This window comes from Aplidium turbinatum, chromosome 14, assembly GCF_918807975.1.
Source record: "Aplidium turbinatum chromosome 14, kaAplTurb1.1, whole genome shotgun sequence".
Lineage (NCBI taxonomy): Eukaryota > Metazoa > Chordata > Ascidiacea > Aplousobranchia > Polyclinidae > Aplidium > Aplidium turbinatum.
Window position 1 is genome coordinate 21,916,618 of NC_137485.1, and position 23,174 is coordinate 21,939,791.

Consider the following 23,174-nt stretch of genomic DNA (forward strand, 5'->3'; position numbering starts at 1 on the left):
GATGAGATATCGCAATGAGGTTTGTTTTATGTTAATCAGTATTTCATAAAGTTTTTATTGACACATTAAATACACTTCTAAACATTACTTTATTTAATACACTTCTATATGGCCCAATTATTCGATTGCACATGATTTCACACCAAACATTCACTTTTGGACTATCTCGCTGAAGTTCTTTAGTCGCATGGGGGTTTTCTGATCCCCAAATTCTCACATTGTGTTTGTTTAACTTTCCTGAGACATGAAAAGTTGCCTCATCATTGAAACAAACTCGCTTGGGGAATGCTTCATCCTCAGAAATTCGTTGGAGCATGTTCACTGCAAATTCTTTTCGTCTTGGCATGTCGTTTGGCTGAAGTGCCTGCAACATTTGCACTTTGTAAGCAAACAATCTTAAATTTTTGTGTAGGACTTTGTGCACTGTTGCACGTGGTGGATCCAATTGCCTGGCAGCAGTAGGGATGGACTTCATAGGAGAACGTTGAAAGGCTTGCCTTACACGCTTGATGTTTTCTTCAGATGTTCTTGGTAGTCCACTCCTCCTTGCATCGAACACTGTCCCTGTCTCCATAAATTTCTTGTGCCATAAACGAATTGAAGGACGTGATGGTAGGTCTCTTCCATACTTACTTCTGTAGTTTCGCTGGGTCTGAAAACATCTGATTTTGTCTCAATGAACCAGGATACACATTGCGCTTTTTCTTGAACAGTAGTCATTTTATGTGGGTTCGATTCATATAACTCAATAATTAAACATAAGAAATTTTAATTAAGAAATTTTGTCTGAAACAATAAATTTTAGTGTCAATAAAAACTTTATGAAATACTGATTAACATAAAACAAACCTCATAGCGATATCTCATCATTTCACTTTTTAATAATTTTTTTAAATTGTAAAGAGACTTTATGGACATCCTGTACGTTAACTTGTCAGATGAACCAATGTTTCTAGGCAATGGTAAGATGCATATTCAATTACTAACTTACATGGCGTATTGGAACATCGGCTTGATCATGACGTCATAACCTCGTCTGTGTGCCAACAATGCACCAATGTATGAAGACAAAGCTAGCAATTTAGCACGAAGTTTCTTGTTGCTTCGAATCTTCAAAACGTCAGTTCTGACACAAAACAGTGCCGCATGATGGTTCATAATGTCATCCACAGTCCATTCGACATCGTCGGTTAGTTTTTCTGAAAAGCATTTATGGAAGCAATACAGCTTACATTGGAATGTAGTAAGTTGTCATGATGCAAGGCAAAGTTAATCATAGGCTAGCTATGTGGCCGTGTGGAGTAATGAGAGCATCTGCGCAATCCTCGAAAAGAATCGTTCAAGAGTTCGCGGCGGTATCGTGGCAGGGCACTTGATGGCGTGCCGAAGTGGGAACAGCTAACCCGTTACACAATTTTTCACGGTTTCAGCTGTCTACTGTGTTTTAGAGGCTTTGAACCACTGACGCAAGGCCCGGACGCCGAGATTGACAAAGCAAAGTTTCCGCTTGCTGCTGAAGTGTAATCTTGGAATTATTCCATCCACTTGGCTGAACAGAGAAACAACTTACTGATTAGTAGATTCAGACCACTTTCCAGTCCTGCTTGAGGAGAGTCACTCATCAGGTAAAACTGCGAGGCCTTTAGATACGATCCCGTTTTTTGCAGTTGTAACGCGAGCTCTCTGCATCGTGCGGGGGTGGGGAGACCTGCACATGTCACATTGTCACAACCTCTGGCAAACAACACATATTTTAGTCTTAAGCAAATTTCCTTGGTTGCAGAGTTTTCTAATGCTACTACAGTAAATCAAAAAAGAACATTGCCTTTAGAAATTGACTCTTCGGTTTGTTGAGATATTAGCCTGCATGCAAATTTTAGGATTAATATTTTATTTATGTTATTGACTTTGCTAAGGCTGTATTTTTTTTTCAAGCAAGTTGAAACAATAATGATCTTTATTTTGTTATGCTACTGTTTATCGTGAAAGATGACGATTATTATCTGTATTTAAATCGAATTTCTTGTAAAAAACTTAAAAGCTCTGTAATAGTAGCAGTGAACAGTTTATACTGCAACGTCAGGGAAATCAAGAGCCTACCGGGAAGCGTCCAACTTACTGAAGCACACTGGATTTCCTTGTTACCTCGATTTTTCCTGATGCATAGTTTGGATATCAAACTTCTAATTAGCATGTTATTGGACAACCATCAAACGTTTGTGTGGAAAATACACCAGATTACACACTATTTATAACCAAATTACATCGGGTTGAAAGATAACTGCAATAGGCTCGAGCTTTTTATAAAGTCCTAGTTGCCAAGTTGACTACTTTGATAGTTAAGTTCATGACACCCTCTATTGTTTTACTGGAGGCAAAGTTTTGAATGCTAGCCTACAGCTTTACGATAAATTAATGCAATGAGTATCAACATTTCAACGATTTTATTCCTTTCCTTTTTACTTAGAGTCTAAGTCTTAATAGACTATAACAAATACCACTGATTCTCAGTTCTCATATATCAGTGCTTCTCAACCCTTGGGTCGCGACCCAAAACTGGGTCGCCGTTTCATTTGGCTGGGTCGCTGTAAGATGTGGTGATAAAAGATAATGTCTCTTGAGCAAAGTTAAAACTGCCTACCACTACTTTTCGTAATCTTCATTATTCCAACTACGCCGTAGGTTTCACCCGACGATTTTGCGGTGAAGTGTACACAACAGTACACACTAGACTAGGGAATTGTAACAATTAATTGTTTCAAAAACCACACAAAAACTTGATCTTCGCAAAAGAAGATTATAAAATCTTCGCAAAAATTATGCGAAGATTTTAATGCAGAATACAGACATCTGTTGTACTTTTCTGATGTGAGATGGTTACCTCGTGGCAAAGTACTGGATAGATTTGTAACTCTGCGCTAGGAGGTGAAAGAATTTTTGATAAACAAGAAGCATAGCTTGGCAGAAAAGTTTGATGATCAAAAGTGACTTTTGTTTGTGACGTATCTTTCTGATATGTTTTCGCAGCTGAACATCTTGAATAAATCTTCGCAAGGACTGCAAGGACCAAACATAATGTTGGTAGATGTATCTGAAAAACTGATTGCTTTTACGGAAAAGCTGAAGTTGTGGAAGAGGAAGATCGCGTCCCAGAAAACAGCAACATTTACTGTTTTGCTACAGTTACTGGAAGGTCCGGAGTTAGGCTTTGACGATGTCCAGCTTGTCATAGAAAGGCATTTGGTTTCATTGATACGAGAATTTGATTTGATTATCCCTAAAAATGCAAAGGATTTAGAATGGGTGCGCATTCCATCTGCTAATGATGTTGATATCCTGCCTGAAAACTACCAAAGCATTTTTGGGTTTCAAGAGGAGTTTATTGACATTCAGCGCGACAGTGTATTGATGAACTGTTTTAAGAAAGAAACTCTTGGTCAATTTTAGACAAAAGTCAAGAATGAAAAGACTGTTGTTGGGACGCACGCAGTAAAAGCTCTCCTGCCATATTTTACTACCTGCCTGTGTGAGAGCGGGTTTTCTGCGCTCACATCAAAACAAAGGAGAGAAATTGTCTTCAACCTGAAGATGATATGAGATTGGCACTGAGCAAGATAGCTCCAAATTTTGACAGAGTTGTTGAAACAATACAAAGTCAAGGCTCACATTAATTAAATTCGACATTTTGTTGTTATGTTTAATCGTGTTAAATTTGAGTGTGGTTAATTTTTTCATGCTTACAAAACGTTGTGCGAAACGTAGTTTTGGAAATAGGGTCGCCAAATCTTCGCTATTAATTCAACCTTAATATTTGGGTCGCCACAAATAAAGGTTGAGAAGCACTGTCATATATGAATGGGGAAAAAAATAGTAGCTACAGGACATTGAAATCACTGCACACCACAAAAAGATAAAACATCCTTGTCGAGTTCGGATAAGAACCGCTGCTGTAGAACAGCGGTTCTCACTCGAGGGTCCACGCGGACCCCCAAGGGTCTGTGAAGCGTTTTCATGGGGTTCGTAAAAGTTTCCGAATTTGCAGCATGATTGATAAGTTACGACATTTAAAAATTAGTTTTGTTTTGTTTGTGTATTTATAGTGATCTCAACTGTGCATAGCGACTCCTGGCTCATTTTGCGTTCAGTTAGCAACAATTGGAAGTTTAGTAAAGTCGGTAAGCAGCGATTAATTGAAGATTAGAAGTAGCACCAGAACTTACTTATTCATTTTTATAAGAATTTATAACTTTGTAAAATCAAAACATCGTGCAACCTTGACAAATGAACACTTGGAAGAATTAATTCGCACAGCATTAACAACTTATCGTCCAAATTTTCAGAGATTAGCGAGTCAAGTACAAAACTGATATGAATAAACAATCATTGTGTTTTTATTGCTGTTATGTTATTTTGTGTCAACTGATTTTGCGGCTCGCTGGTGTTTATGGTTTATCCGCAAGCGGTTCTTTCTTTGAACAACTTTGCCCACCCCTGCACTAAGCCTTCGGCGCTGACCAGTTCCTTTCTCTCGGCCGCCTTTCCTTCAGGAACTACACCCACCCAATTTATTACACCCTGGGTGTTTAAGCGGTATTTTTCAAAAACCTATTCTTTGACCGGTATTTTTCAAAAACGGTATTCTTTGCCTAAAAGTGGTGCTGAGGAATCGATCAAAGCATGAACGATTGTACTATCCTTCGTCCGTTAAATCTGCGTGTCTTACATTACTACAAAACATTACCAGCTACCTGCTGGTGTCCAATAGCCACTCTGGGTAGACACGGCTAATCTGGCGTAGTAAAAAGATACACCCACGACCATAAAGCAAAGACGATGTGGTACATTTGACTATCAAAAAGTTATATATTAATGTGGAAGTTATTCAGAATAGACCTGCTTCTTTGTGGAGATCATCTTTGTCAGCGTCACATGTCTGGCACCGAGCGCACACAGCATGAATAGGAGTCCATGTGTCCTTGTCGGTGGATGATGGGACAAATTGTCGAAGGATTTCTATCGCCAATTTGAACTCACCCGCGCTGTAAAGAAACAACATCAACCAAGGCAATGAAATCAATCAATCATTTCAATCATTTTATTTTTCGTCATTAACCCGTCCGGGACGAAAAAGATACTAACTACAAAAATCGATACAAACCTACCAGCACGTTAACGAACGGGAAAAGGTGGCAAAACCTTGAAAGGTTTAATGACGTTATTCCGCCACTAATCAAAAGGATGACGTTATTCCGCCACTAATCATAACGAATTAACGTTGATTGACGGATTAACGCTGTGAACCCTGACAGGGCGTTCATTATTTGATATATGCGTGAAATATTATGTGGAAAGAGGCAGTCATCGTGTTTATTTCACTCAGCTTGAAGTGGCTTTGGGACAGGCAGGAAGATAAAATGTTTTTGTCTTCCTTCAATGTGTAATCTGCAGTTTCCCATTTGCGCGGTGAGTAATTAGTGGCCGTTACAGGTGATAATCTAGTTATACGGCTGTACACATGTAGTTGATGCCAAAAAGTCATTGGTTTGCATGAGCCCAAGCTACCTCTATGCTCAAAGTTAACTACTAGACACTTACAAAATATCACCTCCGTTACGACGGCGAAATTGAATGTTTAAAAATAGATCGAAGTTTTACTTAAGTTAAAGCATCACCTTTCACACTTCCAGGCGAGCATCTTGGCGGCTTCTGCGGCTCCTCGGTGCTCTCCTTTCAGATTTCTGGCCACGCACAATGCAAGTGCGAGTTTATTAGACTAGAAAACATGGTAATGACGTAACACAATCGCACAGATCAATCAGAACATAGAGCATTAAATGTTGATCACTGCATTTCCGTTGATGTGTCGTACCTTTTGGAATGATCGATGAAATTCCCACAATGAATGTTTCGGCTATGTTTTGATGTAAATTCCACGTGCATAACGCATCGCTGTCGCAAAAATAAATCAGCGACCCGCCGCATACGCTACTGTCATCCAGGTTATGACAGGCTATCCAGAGATAGCAGGCGCCACATATACCAGTGGCCGGGGATTGGATTGGTGAGTGCCGGGACGTTTCCGGAAGCCAGTGGGCCATGCACACTGCACATCTAGGGCCCAATCTGCTTCGAGATTCCTAGCCAGTTAACCTGGGGCCGCATGGCACTAATACTAATTTCCTTACTGTACAGTACACTAATTTCCTTAGTGTACTACGAGGGGGGGGGGGGTTGGCTGGAGTCTTGTCAGTGGGGACTGGGGAGGTTATGTACCAGTAGGGAGGACTTACACACTCGGCTTCCCATTTTGTCCAAGACTATCTGGCAGATGAGACTGAAATCGATGGATGGGAAATGCAACTGCATTTACACCCAGCAGCATCACTAGACACATCATCAATGGATACTAATTATGCATATTGAAACATTAGAAAGTGCAACTAGGCCATTCATTAACAGGAAGTCACCAGCCACCAATAATGTTGTAGTACTAACCTTAACCAAGATATCCACGGCATTGTGGGCGTCATTGTATGCGAGGTATAAAGAAGCAGCGTTGTAAGGATCTGCGTTGCAGTAGTGACGCTCGGCCAACTCCACGTAACATCTCGTTGTTAAGCTACAAAACATGTCAGCAAACAATATTACACTCCCGCAAATCGTCATCATCCACTTTGCTTAAAAGAAGCCTGGCCTTTATCCTGAAACAGCATGTTCGACCAGTTGTCTGCAGCGACTCCTCCATCTCTATTGTTGGCATCTTCAATTTTCAGGTTTCTTTTTGTCATGTCATCTTTAACGCATCATCCAACGTTTTCTTTGGTCTTTCTTAATACATCATTTTTAATTTTGTTGAAAAGTATCTTGCCACACACCATACGAACCATCCTCATTTCTGTCGTTTGCATTCGCCAAATATATCCCATGTTCATTGCCCAGCATTCACTTTCATAACCCGCACGTATCCTTGCAGTCACTGCTCTGCTGGTGCAATTATCTAATCCTAACACATCTCCAAGATACCGAAACTCTTTAACAACTTCTATCTTATCGCATCCCAATTCCACATGCTTCTCGTACGTTTCATCAGCTGCGATACCCTCACATCTTCTACATTCAAAACGCATACCACTCATCAACCTTTCACGAATGCCTGAACATCTCTTGTGCACTCAATACTTGCACTTAATACACTAAATAAAATTTCCGATTACTCTCTTGCCACATATTGCCCATGGATTCATAACATTGACTGTCAATACGTCATTGGTACATTTTATTCTTGTTCTCATTGCTTTCGTTTTATTCACGTTCACTTTCAAACCTTTGTTTTCCAATGCATTTTTCCATCTGACGTACTTTTCTTCCTTTTTTCCAACTGTCTTCCATAAGCACTAAATCGTCAGCGTACAAAATTCTTTCATTGTCTTTTCCAGTTCATCTGTTAAAGCATCCGTAACTATGTCAAAAATCAATGGACTGAGTACTGAGCCTTGATGAACACTCTACTTTCACTTCAAACCCCTCTGGCATTTTATTCTCCAGTTTCACTGCTATCTTAGCTTCTTTGTCCATTTCCATCGCTGTTCTTACTTCTGACTTCACCACACCTTCCTTTCTTAATACTCACCAAATCACTTGTTGTAGATTACAACTGACCATTCTTATTTTGTCTCATGCCTAATCATTTATATTGCTTCTCCTTGCGGTACTATGACGTAGGTAATTGCTCGTTTAAACAATCAAGTACCTGCCGCGACATTTTACTTGTGCTCTAGCAGTGTAGCTTCATACAGCACATTGTTTAGTAGTGAAGACATTTCAGTTGCATGCAATCTTCAGTTTGTAAGCTGTAGTGTATAATCTCCTTATTTAAGTTAATACCAACTACCTTATCATGTGGATGTTAACCGCTATGTTTATGTTCAGCTATATCGCGTGTTTTGTTTATTAAACCTTGATTTAAAGGATTTGTGATGAATGAATATGGATTCATAACAATTTAATAAACAGATACAGAATGGATCTTAAGGACTTGAGACCAAAACTGTTTACTGCCGATCCTCACAGTAGCGAAGCCGGGAAGCTTTGGTCGCACTGGTATAGGTCATTTACCTATTATATTCAGAAGTGCGAAGGCATTTCGGATGCAGATAAATTCGGTCTTCTTGTCAATCATCTTGATAGTGCAGCTTATGAGGTCATTTCAGAAGCTGACACGTATGAAGCTGCAATTACTCAACTTCAAAGTGCATGTGACAAAGCTCCTCATCGAATTTATGCGCGTTGTTAAGATACTGTTGCAGCTACCGTTTCAGTAAGATGTCCATATTATGGAAATAAACGGCATTCTTGACAATTTTACCCAGCTAAGGAAGTTGAGTGCTATCGTCGTTGTGCGAAGAAAGGACATTTCGCCAAAATGTGTCGATCACCTAAACTTTCTATGAAATAAAGTTGTTTTTCAACTTTGATGAACATAACCCCTCAAATAGCTTTTAAATCTATAGATACGAAAGTCATTATTCCTGTCACGATTAGCGGTATTTCTGCCAATACTTTAATGGACACAGGATCGTCGTTATCACACATAAGCAAGTCGTTTAGTCAACAATTGCAACTAAACCTTGAAGAGACTGATCAGCGGATTGGTTTAGCAGTAAAAGGATGCAGCTCTATAGGTGTAGGCATATGTAAAGTCAACGTGAACCTTCGTGGTCAACTATACCAAAAAGTGGCTGTGATGGTGCTGGAAAATTTTCTAACTGATGTCATACTCGGTCAAGACTTTATGGAACAGCATAAAAGAGTCAGCATTTACTTCGGAGGTTCGAAGCCCACGTTACACCTCGGATTGTTGCAATCTGTAAAGACGTCAACTCCTGTCAATCTATTCCAGCATCTCACGGAGGATTGCCATCCAGTGGCAACCAAAGAACGGCGCTATTAAATGCAGGAAAAAGAGTTCATAGGATCAGAAGTAAAACGACTGCTGAAGGAAGGACTCATCGAGCCAAGTAACTCTCCATGGCGTGCGCAACCTCTTGTGGATACCCAAGATAACCATAAAAGGCGAATAAATAAATTTACTAGAATTGATGCGTATCCACTGCCACGGATGCAGGTCGTGGTGCAAAAAGGTTGCAAAGTTTAATGTGTATTCGACAATCGATATGACAAGTGCATAGCACCAAATAGAACCACTCCAATGCGACAGGATATTTACTGCGTTTCAAGCTGACGGTTCACTTAGGCAGTGGAAAAAAATACCATTTGGGCTGATAAATGCAGTGCCATGTTTCCAACAAATTGTGGACGATGTTATCAAGTCTAATGATTGCAAAGGTACGTTCGCTTACCTTGATGATATTAAAATCGGTGGTAAAACGCAGCAAGAACATGATGAAAATTTGTCGAAGTTTTTGCAAGTAGCTAAAGAGTGTAATTTGACATTTAATGAGTCGAAATGTGAATATTCGACTGACTGCATACAGTTGTTGGGTTATCAAATTTCTAAAGGTTGTTTAAAACCAGATCCTGACCGAGTGAAAACTCTTTTAGAGCTCCCTTCTCCAGTAAATAACAAAGAGCAGCAGAGTGTTATCGGACTTTTCGCATGTTATGCCAAATGGATGTCTCATTATTCGGACAAAATTAAACCGCTAATAGAAAACAGCGACTTTCCTTTTTTAAAAGCGTTTGTAGAGCTTAAATCAGAATTGGCCACTCGTCGTCGTCGTGTGAGCGTCTGGGGCCGAAGGTCTATCCTTTTACCACCCCAGATTCACGATGTTCCCGGACTACACTGGAAGGCTACTAGAGAGCAGCCAGTCTTTGGTTTCATCATCCATGACACGCAGACCTTCCACTCCATTAGGTGGCTTGAAGATGGAGCAGTCATTGATGATGTGGTCTGCGGTCTGTTCCTTGGCACCACATTCACAGGAGGAGGAAGAAGCCATTCCCCATTGGTGCATGGTTGAGCGGAAAAGCCGGACGCCCGTGCGGAGACGGTTGAGGCGCACCCATGCCTGTCTTGGTAGTGTTAGACGGATAGGGCGTGTGTCGGCGTCGGGGATGAACGAATAGAGTCTGGTGGCGGTTGACTTCCATTCAGAACTCCATTTATGGTCCGCCCAAGCAGCCGCAGAGATGTCTCGTACATTAGCTTCGTTGATAAGAAGTTGAGCAGCTGGCACGAATGGGTGTCGTGATTTCAGTCGACGGGGGTGCTCGTTTGGGAGAGCAGACATCTTGTGGTGGAAAAGGTGGTTAGGCTCCAGTGCCCGTCGACCGAGGGACAGAGTGGCTTCTTCGCGACGAAGCTCATTGGGTTGGACGCCAGCGAGAATGGGGAGATTGTCCAATGGTGTGGGACGCAGGCATCCGGTCACTGTGCGCAGGGCGCTGTTTATGGCAGTGTCGATGTTATGGCAGTGAGCACTGCGGCACCAAACAGGTGGACAGCACTCTGCTGAAGAGTAGACAAGGGCCAAGGCCGCTAAACGCAAAGTGTCTGCCCTCGCCCCCCAGCTAGAGCCTGCCAGGCGCTTGAGTAGCGCAGCGCGGGATGTGAGTTTCTTGCGCAGTGATACCAAATGGTGGCGGTATGTGAGCGATCTGTCCAGTGTCACCCCAAGATATCTTGGTTCGGGGCAGAAGGACAGGGATTTTCCGCTGTTCTGGACGTGTAGCTCACGATCAGCTTCTCGATTATGGAGGTGGAAAGCTGCTGCCACAGTTTTGGTTTCGCTGCGTATGTGTGTTTATACTCGCAACAAATAAAATGCAAATCAATGTCAATCAGTTTCAGTCGCCAGTTCTGGAGATAGGCTGAGAGAGTTTTCATGTCCTGGCTCAAAGCGTCTTCTAGACCAGGGCTTCCCAAAGTGGGGGTCGCGACCCCTTGAGGGGTCGCGTAACGAACTTCGGGGGTCGCAGAAGGTATACAAATTTTACACAAAGCACTGCATATTAACACTTATGTACAAGATGCTGTGAAAGATATTAACTTTATTTTTTAAATTTATATAGCCTAGTGAAATATGGAATAGGAGTTTAAAGGCATACTAAAGGAAAATTTCAAACCGGAATTAAGCATTAAAATGAGTAAACTGAACATTCAAGAATACATTTCAAAAACAATTACCCAAAAAAATTTGTTTTCAATGGCGCTGGCAAGGCCCAAAGTCCAGTGTTTCATTTATTTTCATTTTTTTCAAAATGACCAAAACGTGCAAACACAGCTCAAGAATACGTCATAAAGTCCAGCAATAACAAAAGCCACGTTACCAATCTGATGTTTTGAGCAAACTGTCTGCTGTTTTGATGTTAAAATGTGCTGTTTTGATGTAAATACATACATAGCCTACAGTCAAATCGCCCGCAGTAACAATTATTGCGTGATCGGTTGATTGCTAGACTTTATGACGTAGACTTTATGACGTTCTTTACAGTCGCACGCTTCGTTGCTCAGGCCAATCTCGTTTTGAAAGCTCTGACAAAAGCACGCGCACAATGGTGGTCAGACCGCAATGGGGCAAAATTTTATTGAAAATCGTTTTATGGTAGCATGTTAAACACAAAGAACGTGGAAAATCGTCAAGTCAGGTTTTTCCTTTAATACCCCTTTAATACTCTCTTTGCTGCGTTGTAAACGTGAATTTCAAAACTAATGCCAATGCTTTAAAAAGTTATTACGGTAGTGTTAAAAAAATAAGTCGTGAATTTTCCAACGGAAAAATGTGTATACTTTCCGCCGTTTTTATAAAGGCGTTTTTGGAAAGGCTTTTCAAATTATGCTATTTGTCAGGTTTGCTTGAAAAAAGGGAACGAATTTAATTTGTCCTTCCAAGGAGAAACCGTCCATGTTTTTACATGGAAATCTAAAGTTGGAGCGTTCATCAAAAAATTAAACATCTAGAAACAAAACATTGAAAATGATTTAGTTGAAATAATCTCATTTACTGAAAAGTTTTTGCTAACAATGGCGTGGAATCAAACGTTATATTAAGCCTCTGGTTATCGACACTTGTCAAGACTGTTGAAAGAGCTTAAAAAGTATTTTCTTCCAGAATTAGACAATAGCCTACTTTTAGATTGGATCCAAAAACCATTTGGTTGGTTGGTTTTAAATCTTTATCCTCGGACTGACAAAGCCATGATTGGTTATTACTAGTAGTTTCGCAGTTGTAAGAGGCTCTTGACACGGGCTGGTTACCGAGATTGGCAGAGTGAATTTTTACGATTGTTGAAGTGTTGTTGCCGGGGAATTATTCTATTTAGTAGGTCATAGGTGCCGCTGAATGGAGAGCAGTCCTGAAATGCGTTGTTCAAGCGCACACGCCGAGAGCCGAACTTGCGCCGCGTGATCTTGAGCCGGGCGCATAACCACTGAGCTAACGGGGTGGACCATGCAAAAACAAAGTAGGCTACTGCAATGCAAAAACAAAGTAGCCTACCGATCACCTCTCTTTTAAATCTCAGGAAAAATTTGCAGGTCTATCTTTTGACTTTGTGGTTTGAATTTTCTGGAAAAAAGTTTCACACTTTTGGCTTAGCCTAACGTTAGAGCGGAATATAGGCTACCCCATTATATGGCTTGGCAGTAACCGCACTCCTGCCATTTGTTTCCACGTATATGTGCGTGTCAGTGTTTAAATTAAAAGTTGATAAAATACCGTTCCAGCGTAAGTAACATTGAAACCGACTTGAGACCAGCATTGACAAACATTGAGCGATGGCTAGACGTGCTTTGTCGCAGAGAGCAGTCGCACCCATCACACTGAATAAATGTGTTTACTTTTTGTTTGGTTTTGTTTCCAGCAGGCTACAAGTAGTAAAGTAAGAAGGCTTCCAGTACGGATAGCTTGCGTTTAGTTTTCGTTCAAATTAAACCTTTCAATAAATATCACAAACGTATATTTCACATTGTTTATCCTTTTAACCGTAAAGGGGGTCGCGGAAGATTTTATGATATTAAAAGGGGTCGCGAGCAAAAAAGTTTGGGAAGCCCTGTTCCAGACCTTCCCACGACTTTGTGGAGTGGAGAACCGCCAGGTCGTCCGCATAAGCATATTTTGCGGAGACCGTAACCGGCAGGTTGTGGGTGCAGACGTTGAAAAGAAGTGGAGCCAGGACCGATCCCTGTGGGACGCCGTTTTTCAGGCGTCTAAGTCTGCTTCGCCGTGAGCTACCGGTGGTGAGGGTGAAGCCCCGATTCCCGACAAGTTTCATAATCATATGAACCATATGTCGGTCAGGAAGCAGGCGAAGCAGCTTGTAAGTAAGGCCGCGATGCCATACGGTGTCATAGGCAGCTGTAAGATCTAGAAAGACAGCGCCGGCCTTCTTTTTTGCCAATTGGCCACTGTGATACTGGGAGTAATCGATGGAGAAGCCACGTTTGTAGTCGAAACTGATGCTTCAGATGTTGCCTTGTCAGCAACCTTAAATCAACGAGATAGACCAGTTTCAGTTTTCCCGATCGTTGACAAAAACCGAAAAGCATCACTCTTCAATAGAAAAAGAGGCCACTGCTATTGTTGAAGCAATGCAGAAATGGAGCCATTTGCTGGCCGCGCGGCGTTTTAAACGTGTGACTGATCAGCGATCAATCGCGTTTATGTATGATTGCAAAAGTCATAATAAGTTGAAAAACAGTAAAATTTTGAGATGGCGTGTTGAACTTTCGCAGTATGAAAATGACATAGTTTATCGACCAGAAAACTTAACGTGGCACCCGATACCTTGTCAAGAGCGTATTGTGCAAGTTTGTCTAGCAATTATTTGTACGAGATTCATGCGAGTCTTTGCCACCCTGGCGTAACAAGAATGCACCATAATATCAAAACAAAGAATCTACCTTATTCGCTCGGCGAGATACGTAAGATGATCTCAGAATGTAACGTTTGTGCTGAAATTAAACCTCATTTCCACAAGCCGATTCAAACTCCGCTCATAAAAGCTACCCAGTCTATCGAGCGCCTAAATATTGATTTCAAAGACCCATTGCCTTCAGCCACAAGAAACAAATATATATTGACTGTAATCGACGAGTATTCGAGGTTTCCACTTCCGTTTCCTTGTGCAAATATGAATGCCGGAACTGTTATTTCATTTTTATCGCAATTGTTTTCTTTGTTTGGCCTTTGCTTACATATTCATTCTGACAGAGGGCCAGCATTTATGTCAAACGAATTTATATCATTTGCGCGCAGCAAAGGAATATCTCTTAGCAGAAGTTCAATATACAACCCTCCATGTAATGGTCAATGGGAAAAATATAATAATATTATTTGGACCGCAGTGCAACTTGCATTACAAACGCGCAATTTGCCCATTTCAAAATGGGAAAGTGTTTTGCCTGACGTATTACATTCCATACGTTCACTGCTCTGTACTACGATCAATGTATCTCCCACGAGCGCTTTATAAAGTTTTGTCGTCGTTCTATGCTGGGATCATCAAAATTTCCAGCAGAAGAAACTGAGGCAAATGCTAGGTACTCGTTGGGAAGATTGTCCTACCAGCGATTGCTCCTGTGGGAGAAAGAAATGTAGGCCTATTTGAAAATAGCGCAATTGATTCTGACACTTCTGTTTTCATTAATGATCAATCGTACCATGATGAAACCGTTGGAAGCGATTCATCCGTTGATAAAATGCATCACAGCAACGTGAGAGGTGCTGAACCAAACACCGAAGTTGATCGTCATTCTGAAGTCAACGAAGAGCCTAACACAAGAGAAGAGTCAATGGTGAGGCGTTCTTCCCGCGTAGGGCGCCCTCCCGATCGTTTAATGTATGGATGATACAAATACCCGTTTGAACTCGATTTCTTGGCAGGGGAGAATGTTGTAGATTACAACTGACCATTCTATTACTTCTCCTTGCGGTACTATGACGTAGGTAATTGCTCGTTTAAACAATCAAGTACCTGCCGCGACATTTTACTTGTGCTCTAGCAGCGCAGCTTCATACAGCACATTGTTTAGTAGTGAAGACATTTCAGTTGCATGCAATCTTCAGTTTGTAAGCTGTAGTGTATAATCTCCTTATTTAAGTTAATACCAACTACCATATCATGTGGATGTTAACCGCTATGTTTATGTTCAGCTATATCGCGTGTTTTGTTTATTAAACTTTAATTTGAGGATTTGTGATGAATGAGTTTTGAGTATGGATTCATAACATCACTTCTCTCGGAGCACGATCGAAAGCTATCTCCAAATCAATGAAGACAAAATAGTTCTTTTCCGACTCTTTTATATTGTTCCAAATGTGTGGTATAGCAAGTATAGTACCTACTGTACCTTTCCCGGCATAAAACCGATTCGAATTTCACTTATGTCAATTCTCTGTCGAATTCGCTCTTTAAACCCCCTTTCCAAAACTATCATCGAATGTTCAAGCATTTCCAGGCTTCGATAGCTAGTTACATTCCCTTGTGTAACCTTTACCCTTGTGTAGTGGTATAAGCACACTTTTACTCCAGCTTGTTAGCGTTTCTTCCCTATTTATCATGCCATTACCAATCTTCGCTTGGATATGCTCGATATAGCACAAACGAAATGCTTCAATGGGTATGTCACTTGGCCCAGCTGGTTTGCTTGTTTTCATTGTGGACATCACTCCCTTTACATTATCTTTTGTAATTTCATCCAAGGGCCCTTTATTTTGCTTTAATTCAAGAGTATTATCCCACTGATTCTCTTCAATAACCCTTCACAGTATTCCTTCCACAATGTCAACTTGTCTACCAACTCCATCTTCAACTGCCCATCTTTATTTCTCATGCAAGGGCTGTCAACAACACTCCTTTTGCCTTTGTTCTCACCATGCGATGGATATATTTCAGTCTTTTTTCCACTCTCATTTGCTCAACCTTTTGTGCCTCTTCCCTTGTCTTCACGGATTGCATTTGAAATCACTCGTTTTTGATTTATTGCTGTAATCTACGTGCTCTGCTTTTGCTTTGTCACTTCTCTCTTTTCTCCCTTTACGATAAGTTGCTTTCTTTCAGAACTTTGACCGCATCATTGTTCCACCACCAAGTTTCTCTTTTACGAAAACCCCTTGATACTCCACAAACCTCTTTCTTGATTCTTGCCACTCTTCTATTCATCTCATCCCATTCCACATCATCAGTGAGCAGGATTCTTGCCTTATTCTTAAAATTCTTTTGAATATTTGACTTTTACTACTGCAAAGTAGCCTAATACAATTCAAAAAGTAAAATGACCTAAAGGCCAATTTGTAGCCACTTTCTGAACAAACGTTCTGAACTGATGGGTAAATGTCGTCATCGCAACAAATACTCAAATACTTCAAAATAACATAAATTTAATTTTTTTATGGCATCCGATGGAGGTAGTCCTTTGGAATTCTGTTTTTTTCTGCAGATTAACTTAAGGGTATAATATTTAATATCTTTTCAGGTATTACCGATTTATTGCTTTTGCATGTTTTTCAGGACCTTCTCATGATCCCTCTTTTAAGGCGAAACAGACTGTAGAGGTTTTAGAAAGTAATAACTATATTTGATGTAAATTGTTCTGCTTGGCTTTTTGCTTGGCATTGAGCACTTTTTGTAGCATTGAAAGTATTTATTGTTTAATATTCTAAAAGATATAATTTAAATGAAAAATTGTAGTACAAAGATACTCACTCGCCACATACATCGTCACTTGTGACGTCACCATCTCTGTTAGCCACAACATCAGATATTGCATGGGGGGAGTTGCCTTCGTGAAAGCTTTGAGCAACCAGCAACGCATCCTGAAAAGAAAAGAAGTAAATCTCATCGCTTTAACTATATGCACATTTGCCAGGAAGATGAAACCAGAACAACCTGCACATTTGCCAGGAAGATGAAACGAGAACAACCTGCACATTTGCCAGGAAGATGAAACGAGAACAACCCGCACATTTGCCAGGAGATGAAACGAGAACAACCTGCACATTTACCAGGAAGATGAAACAAGAACAACCTGCACATTTGCCAGGAAGATGAAACGACAACAAGCTGCACATTTGCCAGGAAGATGAAACGAGAACAACCAGCACATTTGCCAGGAAGATGAAACGAGAACAACCTGCACATTCACCAGGAAGATGAAACGAGAAGAACATGCACATTTGCCAGGAAGATGAAACGAGAACAACCTGCACATTTGCCAGGAAGATGAAACCAGAACAACCTGCACATTTGCCAGGAAGATGAAACGACAACAACCTGCACATTTGCCAGGAAGATGAAACGAGAACAACCTGCACATTTGCCAGGAAGATGAAACGAGAACAACCTGCACATTTGCCAGGAGATGAAACGAGAACAACCTGCACATTTACCAGGAAGATGAAACAAGAACAACCTGCACATTTGCCAGGAAGATGAAACGAGAACAAGCTGCACATTTGCCAGGAAGATGAAACGAGAACAACCAGCACATTTGCCAGGAAGATGAAACGAGAACAACCTGCACATTCACCAGGAAGATGAAACGAGAAGAACATGCACATTTGCCAGGAAGATGAAACGAGAACAACCTGCACATTTGCCAGGAAGATGAAACGAGAACAACCTGCACATATTCCAGGAAAATGAAACGAAAACAACCTGAACACTTACAAGGAAAATGAAACGAGGACCAGGAAGACAAAACCAAACCACAACCTGCACATTTGCCAGGAAGATGAAACGAGAACAACCTGCACATTTGCCAGGAAGATGAAACGAGAACAACCTGCGCATTTACCAGGAAGATGAAACGAGAACAACCTGCACATGTACCAGGAAGATGAAACGACAACAACCAGCACATTTACCAGGAAGATGAAACGAGCACAACCTGCACATTTGCCAGGAAGATGAAACGAGAACAACCTGCACATTTGCCAGGAAAATGAAATGAGAACAACCTGCACATTTGCCAGGAAGATGAAACCAGAACAACCTGCACATTTGCCAGGAAGATGAAACGAGAACAACCAGCACATTTACCAGGAAAATGAAACGAGAACAACCTGCACATTTCCCAGGAAAATGAAATGAGAACAACCTGCACATTTGCCAGGAAGATGAAACCAGAACAACTTGCACATTTGCCAGGAAGATGAAACGAGAACAACATGCACATTTGCCAGGAAGATGAAACAAGAACAACCTGCACATTTGCCAGGAAGATGAAACCAGAACAACCTGCACATTTGCCAGGAAGATGAAACGAAAACAACCTGCACATTTGCCAGAAAGATAAAACCAGAACAACCTGCACATTTGCCAGGAAGATGAAACGAGAACAACCTGCACATTTGCCAGGAAGATGAAACGAGAACAACATGCACATTTGCCAGGAAGATGAAACGAGAAGAACATGCGCATTTGCCAGGAAGATGAAACGAGAACAACCTGCACATTTGCCAGGAAGATCAAACGACAACAACCTGCACATTTGCCAGGAAGATCAAACGACAACAACCCGCACATTTTCCAGGAAGATGAAACGACAACAACCTGCACATTTGCCAGGAAGATGAAACGAGAACAACCAGCACATTTGCCAGGAAAATGAAACGACAACAAGCAGCACATTTGCCAGGAAGATGAAACGAGAACAACCAGCACATTTACCAGGAAGATGAAACGTTTCTATTCATTCTATTCTTTGAAAGGTAAGTCGCCCTCTGGTGAACCCCGATTCAAAGTGCGAACGATTATTTGCGACCTGGTGGCATTGGAGACAGTGCTGCCAAAAGCGATTAACAGCAAGTCTTGCTTTCCTCGCTAGAGCGAGTGAGTGAAAGCGACACCGGCCTAACTTTTACCAGCCTTTTTAGATTTTTTTTAAAAGTCAGCTAGATAAATAAATAACTAGAAAGTTTAGAAAATAGCCTAAGTCAGCTAGATCAGTGCCCCCCTGCTGGGAACCACTGATCTAGGCGAGTAGTTAGCTTTTTTTTCCTTCCCTAGATTTTTTTTGGAATAATCAGCCTTTTCCCCTTAAGGGAATTAGTTGATTGCCAGGTAGAAAGGTCAGGTGAGAATAGCCAGTTAGCTACAGCGAGTCTAGACAGTACGTGACCAGCTTTTTAGGGTGTGGTCAAGTCAGAATTAGCTAAATTTTCCTTCAGAAGGAAAATTTGAAACTTTAAAAGCTTGGACTTTGGTAAGTCTTTGTTAATTTCTTTATATTTACAATCATAATCTCTACATACAATCTATACTCATGGGCGATTCTAAGACCAACGAGTTTAAATATGAAAGAACTTTGGTGGTGCAAGCATCAAGCCAGTCCTGGCTTGATGTAAGCACTTTCATAGGTTTCTTTATGGAAGGCGGTTTCCTTGCCAAATATGGAAAGGAGCTAAAAGCTGTGCGTGCCAAGAGCCTGCGGCAGCACATTTTCACCGTAACTTTCTCAGCTTCTGAGAATGAAACAAAATCGTTGCTGATGGAACAGCTGGCGCTAGACCATCAGTCACCCGTGACCTACAAGCACAAGGAAACTGATAACGTGATCAAAGTATGGCGACCGATGCCACCATGCGACGTGATCACATTATATCCAGTGTCAGACGAGTGGCATCTGGATTTAATCAATGAGTTTGCTTGCCAAGCAAACTGGGGAAAAGTCTATCAGATGACCAAAGGTAGACATAAGCAGCACCCCACCATCTGCAACGAGTTTCTGCATGTCTACCTGCAGAACACTCAACTGAATAACATCCCAGAAAAGGTGCAGATGTTTGGTGAATGGATATCCATCACCAAGCCTGGGGAAGGACATTTGCCTCTCTGCCAAATTTGCAAAGTCCGGGGCCACTTAGCTTCCAAATGCCCCACGAAGCCGAAGAAGACCCAGGCCAACCCACCTCGAGACCCGGCGCCCAAGGCCGATCCACCTCGAGATCGAGCGTCCAAGACGACCAGAAATCGGACGCCTAAAAGAAAATCAAAACGCTCTCGGGACAGGAGCGAAAGAGTCTTATGTAAGGAAACCGGTTTCCTTGTAAGACGAGAGAACACATCAAGCAAAACATATGTGCCAGATTCGCCGCCGACCAGGCAGATCGCCTGTCCTGTATGCCGATCAACAGGCTGGCAACACAAACCTGACTGCAATGCAAGAGAAAAATTCCGGGAAAACAGTAGGAAGCGAAAGAACCCCCCCACGAGCGACGATGGCTTTACCACCGTGGGCAAAGGAGGGAAACACAACCCCAAAACCCTCGTGCGCAGCATCTTCTCACCAGATGCTGAGATAATGGATAAGCCCAGGTCCAACATAGAATCCAAGACATCGACTCCAAAAGAACCATTGCACAAGCGGAGATCGGTTCCCCAACCAGCATCTCCCAGGACGACGAATCCTACAGACCACGACACATCCTACGCCAGCTCCAAGGATGCGTCGGTCTCAGTTGACAATGACAACTCGTCAACTGACTCGGAGTCCGCTTCTTCGAGAGAGTCTCCGCGGGCTGGACTGCCCGGGACCTCTCCTCCCCATCGAAATGTCTTCAGTTCGGTGGGTGAGCTCACGGACTCAGACGGCGACAACCCAGCCATCTACACGGTCTAGTCCAACCCCTTAAACTTTAACCTGCTTTTTCTCTATCTATAATCATGTTCGCAGATACGGAGAGTGACGATTCGGACGCCGGACTGGGCAACCTCAAGGTTAGCTTAATGAACATCAACGGAATATCCAAGAAATTGCGAAATGTCAAACAGTTCTTTACATCTCACAGACTCTCTGTACTGGCAATTCAGGAAACACACAGAATCCCCACCGATCAACTCGAGACGTGGGCTCAACATAACAATTACATAACATACACCAACATAGAACCTGACAGAACCCCCTTCTATGCAGGGACAATGATCATCATGAAGAAAGACATACACGACAAGTCCGAAATCACACACCACACCATACTACAAAATCGAATACATCTTCTCAACATCAAATGTGGTAAAAGTAACATAAACATATTCAACGCATACCTTCCGCAGAGCATCGGAGAGAGAAAGTCCTCTTTTGAGCTACTCTCCGAGGCTATGCTGGAGTGTGAACATGAACATGTGGTCTTACTTGGTGATTTTAACGTGATCCTTGATCCGTTGGACACTGCTAAGCCGCAAAACTTCAAAACTACACAGGATAAAACATCACTTAAAACACTCATACGTCATAACCAATTGACAGATATATTCAGACAAGAACATCCATACAAAAGATTGTTCACATACAAAAACCGCAACAGAAAGACCAGGATAGATAGAATATACATAAATCAACATGCACTGGAAAATTATCATAACATCAAACATGAATACTTCACATCATCAGACCACTGCACATTACCGATAATTCATCTCAAATATCAACAACACATCAAATGGGGTGAATATTCATACAAAATCAATAACAGCATATTGCAATATGCACACGTCATAACAGAGCTCGAAACGGCTTGGGAAAACTGGACTATAAACGTACCACAAATGGAACCACCAAACATGCTAATATGGTGGGATATCGAACTCTCGCAAGATGTCGCACTCAAGCGTAGAGAAGACTACAACCTGCACATTTGCCAGGAAGATGAAACCAGAACAACCTGCACATTTGCCAGGAAGATGAAACCAGAACAACCTGCACATTTGCCAGAAAGATGAAACGAGAACAACCTGCACATTTGCTAGGAAGATGAAACGAGGACCAGGAAGACAAAACCAAACCACAACCTGCACATTTGCCAGGAAGATGAAACGAGGACCAGGAAGACAAAACCAAACCACAACCTGCACATTTGCCAGGAAGATGAAACAAGAACAACCTGCACATTAGCCAGGAAGATGAAACGAGAACAACCTGTACATTTGCCAGGAAGATGAAATTTTTTTTCTTCGCGCAACGCTCAGAGTTCAAGATGGATACCACTACATCTTCCAGGTTTACAATTTTCCATATGAAATGGATTTGTTTCCTGTCTCATTATTAGTGCGTCCGCTCCGGGAGCCGTCCACACACCCAAACACTCAGCAGACACACCATACTTACATGGAAGATACCTACCAGGGAGGCGAGGGACTCACTACGACCGAAGGGACCCACCGCGGTAGATGGTAATCTGTGGATGTGAATGTTTGGTTAGTGGCTGCCTCAAGCTGATCTGCCTGTCTCGACTTTCCTCTTGCTGATGTTGGAGCAGACTAGGAGATGGCGGATCAAGCTGGAGAACTAGCGCGTTTTGGTAAAGAGTTAATTTTAATTTTATTTGAAATTGTTTGTGTGTGTGTGTCTTCTTGTTTCCCGCTTCAAGAAGGGCACCTGCTTGTGGGAAACGGGCCACTGCAGTCTGACACCTCATTTGGCGGAGATGCCAGAGAGGAGCGGCCAGAGGGAGGGTAGCTTTCGCTGACCCCAGATTCATCTTGGAATAGGCCGCTGCAATCCTGTCATCCCAGGGCGAGTGGGACAACGGAGAGGGACGGGTAAAGATTTCCCGCTGCAATCACTCTTCCGGCATCAGGCCGTTGCAGATGAGTGAGAGGGACGGGTTAAAGGTGGGTTGTTACGCCCTTGGCTGTCTAAACTTCTTCAAAGATGATCTACGACCGTACTGTGCTAGTAAGACCCACCGCTGCAATCAGTCATCCCTACCACCAAGGACGACTGAGAGGGCGGTTGAAGAGTGGGTCTCGACTGGTTCTTCTTTCTTCTGACCGTAGGAGGAAGTTTTGAAGGAGTAGAAATGTCAGATGACAAAGGAATGTTATGCTTTTGTGTTATGTTTTTCGTTTTTGTCATGATGACCCACAGGGCTTGAATGGTGGACCGTTTTGTGTCCTGTATATATGTGTCGCCTATGTCCAGAGATATCTTCTTTTGGATGATGGTGTGTTTGGCGACGTTCATCATGGTCAAAAGAATCGGGTTGTTCTTCTGTCCGTCAGGAATTTGGTTGTAGAGGATCATGTCCTTTGTTATTTCCATGTCTTCGTTGGTTAGGCCAAGATATTGTTGTTTTAGGCGCTCCCATATTCCTTGCGCAAAGGAGCACTTGGTGAGGACGTGGGCCACATTGTCTTCTGGTTTTCTGCAGAACTTGCAATTTGTTATTCTGTCAGAATGTATTGATCTATTAAAATCTCCCCATTTGTAT

General features: G+C 42.0%; 1 protein-coding gene and 1 pseudogene across 2 annotated transcripts in view; both read right to left on the reverse strand.

Moving 5' to 3' along the window:
- LOC145783245 (WD repeat-containing protein 17-like) overlaps positions 1-23,174 on the reverse strand; it is a 175,264-nt gene that overhangs the window by 4,249 nt on the left and 147,841 nt on the right. For both annotated transcript variants that reach the window (XM_082595063.1, XM_082595062.1), the window contains 6 exons: positions 16,669-16,778; positions 6,496-6,619; positions 5,673-5,773; positions 4,894-5,039; positions 1,571-1,708; positions 992-1,199 (listed from right to left, as the gene is read on the reverse strand). In XM_082595063.1, coding sequence (XP_082451189.1) covers positions 992-1,199; positions 1,571-1,708; positions 4,894-5,039; positions 5,673-5,773; positions 6,496-6,619; positions 16,669-16,778 — 827 coding nt within the window. The remainder of the gene's footprint in view (positions 1-991; positions 1,200-1,570; positions 1,709-4,893; positions 5,040-5,672; positions 5,774-6,495; positions 6,620-16,668; positions 16,779-23,174) is intronic.
- Positions 6,804-7,678, reverse strand: LOC145783557 (uncharacterized; annotated as a pseudogene).